This window comes from Benincasa hispida, chromosome 6 (genome assembly GCF_009727055.1).
Source record: "Benincasa hispida cultivar B227 chromosome 6, ASM972705v1, whole genome shotgun sequence".
Lineage (NCBI taxonomy): Eukaryota > Viridiplantae > Streptophyta > Magnoliopsida > Cucurbitales > Cucurbitaceae > Benincasa > Benincasa hispida.
This window is the reverse complement of record NC_052354.1, coordinates 13,011,046-13,015,517: the sequence shown is the minus strand read 5'-3', so window position 1 is coordinate 13,015,517 and position 4,472 is coordinate 13,011,046. Positions and strand designations below refer to the sequence as shown.

General features: G+C 29.6%; 1 protein-coding gene across 1 annotated transcript in view; it reads right to left on the bottom strand.

Moving 5' to 3' along the window:
• Positions 1-1,227, bottom strand: part of LOC120079101 (photosystem II D2 protein-like) — a 26,704-nt gene extending 25,477 nt beyond the window's left edge. The window contains exon 1 of the mRNA XM_039033288.1: positions 1,012-1,227. Coding sequence (XP_038889216.1) covers positions 1,012-1,227 — 216 coding nt within the window. The remainder of the gene's footprint in view (positions 1-1,011) is intronic.
• Positions 1,228-4,472: the final 3,245 nt, after the last annotated feature.

The window sequence follows — 4,472 nt, the reverse complement described above, 5'->3', positions numbered from 1 at the left end:
AAATCACATTTTGAAAAAATATTTATAACATCTTTCGGAATACTAAAATGCCGATCAGAAATAATGACTAATCCTTCTTGTTCATCAAAACTTTTTCTTTAAATTCTCAAAAAACCATCTCCAAGATGCATCATTTTCAGAGTCAACAATACTAAAAGCAAGAGGAAAAATCTTATTGTTACCCATCAATTGTTGAAGCCGTCAAAAGAGTCCTGACATATTACATTTCAAGAACGTCCCATTCAATTGATATATTAGGCTACAATGCTTCCAACCCCTCGATTGATGCTCAATAGCCATAACTAATACTTAAAAATGCCCATTTATGTCAACTTCATAGGCAGTAAATGTACCTAAAAGAAGAAATAAACAGTTAAGCCAGATTACAAAAGGTATATAATTGATTGATGCCTACCACCAATAGCTTCTATCACTGGTTGCAATCCATCACTAATAGCTTCTATTATTTTCATGTTATCAGTGATGGAAGATACAGTGCATAGACTCTAATCAGTGATAGAAGCTATCATTGATAGATCATATAGTAAGTCAGAAACAAGAAACCAGGCGATCATTATTTGTCTTTTGCTCTCCATGCTTTATAATAGCTAATAGTTTACTCCAAAATTCCTTACGGACTTTATTCACAATATCACTAGAAGTTGAGGTATGAGAAGAACTAAATCTAAAATCATTTCTCAAACATTCAGCTATTAAGGACGAAGAAGCTTGCCTATGACAAGTTTGAATACTTTTTATAGAACAATCATGAATATCAATAAACTTCCTAAGCATCCACAAAACACTCTGCTTGTAACGGGATGCCCTCACATACCATTGACAACCATCTTAAACACATCGAAACACAATTTGCTCTTGAATTTGACGTTATAGTCTTAAATTCAAAATTCTTCTTAACCGTTATCAAGTAAAACAATTTAATAAAATCTCTTTACTAGCAAACACATTTTTTCTTTTCAAATCACGAGCAATATGTATATTCATAATCACTTGGAAATCACCATCATCAATTATAGGTTTAGAAGAAGGAACAGTAGACAAATAATTCTCAGCTCCACTAGAAACAACATTAGAAGACACTTCCAAACATGAACTACTGGCATGAGCAACTAAAGGATGTCGTGTATTTTGTTCCTTAACTAAAGCCAAAAACCAAGCTATATCCTTATCTTCACGAATTTGAACTACATTTTGAACCTCATTCATAACAAAATCTAATAAAACTGAAAGTTCTATAGAAGAAGTAGACACATCCAAACAAATCTCCTTAACTATTAAACCATAAAATCTTCAAAAACCATTATCTCATCTACTAAAACTCTAGTAGATTTGTAATTCACATAACAGTGTTTTTCGTTCCATATTTCACTATGAAAAACAACTATTGGAATAACCATGTTTTAAAATTCCTGCAAAAATAAAATAAAAACTATTGAATAACAATATCAATAGATTCTAATAGCTATAAAAAAAAAATATAAATCTATCAATATCATTGATACCAATCTAAAACTAGGCATGTCTTTCAATGGATATCAATAAAAATTAATGAACAAATAAAAAATGATAGCAATCACACATTCTATCACTGATAGACATTATTAATGATAGCCACTAATATCTTCCAATACACTGATAGACATTATCAATGACAAACACAAAGCCAATGTAGCTGTAATGTCAAACCTAAAAATATCAAACATCAAAATATACTGATATGTTTATAGAAAGAATATACAATATCAAATGAAACAATGAAAAATGTAAGCCCTAACTTAATTAATCAATCAAAACTCAAAATATCAACGCAATGAACAAAACAAAATTTCATGAAAGCACACAAACTCTGCTCACAATCCATTATGTTCACAGTAAGCTGAAGAAATCATTAGGTTCTTGAGAAAAAGAGAAAGAAAAGACTAAATGACCAGAAGCTATTTGGGAAAAATTGAAAAACATAATCGAAAAAATAAGAACGAACGCTAAAAGAAAAAAAAAAAAAAAACTCCCAATCAAAGATGAAATCGAAAAAATAAAAACGAACTCACGAATCGGAATTGATCGAAGTATCATGGAGCTTCACGAATTGGAATTGATCGAAGTATCACGGAGCTTCACAAATGGGATTTCATGGATATTTCACCGTGACAAATGTGAAAGAAAAGGAAAGTACGACAAGTGACGAACAGTTGAAAAGAAAAGTAAGGGAAAGAGAGAAAGAAAAGGAAAGTACGACAGGTGACGAACGGTTGAAAAGAAAAGAAAAGGAAAGAGAGGGTAAATTTGGAATTTTGAAAAAAAGGAAAGGTTGACCGGTCAATGTTTGCTATAATAGCAAATATTAAAAATGTGGTATATATAATCACATTTTTTTCCCCTTTTGTATTATTTAATGCAAATTTCCTTTTTAATCTCCAATTTTCATTAAAGGCCCATTTTCAATCTTTAGTGTTAATGTTTATTAATTGATTTAAAAGAGTTATACTTAATTAAGTTTTCCTACTTTTTCATCACATTTAAAAACTCACATCATAATTATTTAAAATTAATTAATAGACATTAATACCAAAAATCGAAAGTTGGTATTTAGTAAAAAATCAAGGTAAAAAATGTGAATTCTTGAAATCTAGGGACCAAATTGAAATAAAACTCAAACTTCAAGTGTAGAAGGGTAATATTTTGAAATCTATGCACTAAAATTAAATCAAACTCGAAACTTAAGAACAAGAAAAGTGTAATTATTTTGAAATCTAAAGATAAAATGGGAATCAAATCCAAAACCTAATGACTAAAAATGAATTCTCCTTGTTTTTATTGAAAATGTATAATTTTTTTTAATGAAACTTGTATTGAAAATAATCAGTGCAACGGTTAAAAAAAAACAAAATATAACTTAAGAACTACAAGAATAAAAAAGTAAGGGGTGTTTAACAACCAAGGAGAGTTGGGTTTAGTTGGTATTTTTTACCAACCCAATATTTGACAACCAACTTTAAATGTTGGTGGGGTTAAGTTGGTTATTTTACCAACTCACTTCAACTCTACCAAATTATTGTTTTTAATGATTCCACTCCTCGGTTTTTGTTGGTGATTATCGCTATCACACTCCCGCGACATACTCTAATGACCACCTTCAGGTGGCCAACTCAAACGACTAACTCCGAGCTCCAACAACCACCTTGGTAAAAAAAAAAATTCTGACTTCCACATTCGCACGATCAACTTCGACGAAGAACTCTGGGCTCCACCAATCACCTTGGATGACAACTCTAACAACTAACTCCAACGACTACCTTCACACAAGCAACTTTGGCGACATACTCTGCCTACCACCTTCGTGTACCCAATTTCAATGAGCACTGATAAAAATAAAACGGTGGGTTCAATATCACTCTTATTCTCACCCATTTTCCCATGCGCTTTCATTATTCTCCAAACTCCTTCAATAACTTTGTTGTTTCTCTCTCTCAGACTCTCTTCACATTTACTCCATTTCTCTCATCTTGTCTCTTCTTTCGTCGTCTGGTTCGTCTTTCTTATTTTCTCTTTTCTTTCTCTGTCTAGCTCGTATGAGTTTTATTTTCCCTTTTCTTTCTCAACTTCTCCTTTCTCTCTCTCTTTTTTCTTTCTATTACTATTCTTTTATATCTAATTATTATTCTTCTATTTCATGTTTTTCTTAGATTTAAAAAATATTACATACGATGTCCTATTATTGTTTCACTAAACAAAAATTCAACTATATGTTTTTAAACAACCTATCCCTTGATGTTTCCAAATATTACATAATTTTAATGAAATAGTGGAATTTAAAATTATGGCACAAGTTTTTTTTTAATTTAAAAAAAAATAGTTTGTACACTGATGCAACATAATAATAGAAAAAATAGACATCAATATTTCTAAAATCATTTCACCGATTTAGAAAAAGGTAAATCCATATTCCACAAATTGGTAAAAAATAGTTGGTTTTATGATTTAAATTGTAAGATTAACATTTAAATGTCATCCCTTCTATCTAAAACAATGTCAGACACCAATCCTTTCAGTTTTTATTTTTTTATTTTTACAGTAATTAATGATTAGGTCGAATTTTTTAATAGAATAATTACTTCTATTTGAGTATTTAAAAAATTGAATTCAAAATTTTGTGTTATGTATATGAATATTTTGTAGAGAATTTCTTATGTTTTGAGAACAAAAAAGAATTAGAAGTTTTTTTTGTTTTTATCTTAGAAAAGTTAGAAAAATATATGTATAGTTAAAAATTAAAATCAACAATAACAAAAAAAAAAAAAAAAAAAAAATCAATTTCATTTACAAAGCAGTACTAGATATCCCAAATCATCTCAAACAAACTCTGCACACTAACAGACTATGTAACTCTCTAGATAATTTAACTCTCCAAATAATAACTACCAACTCAACTTTATGCTTTTATCACGCATCAA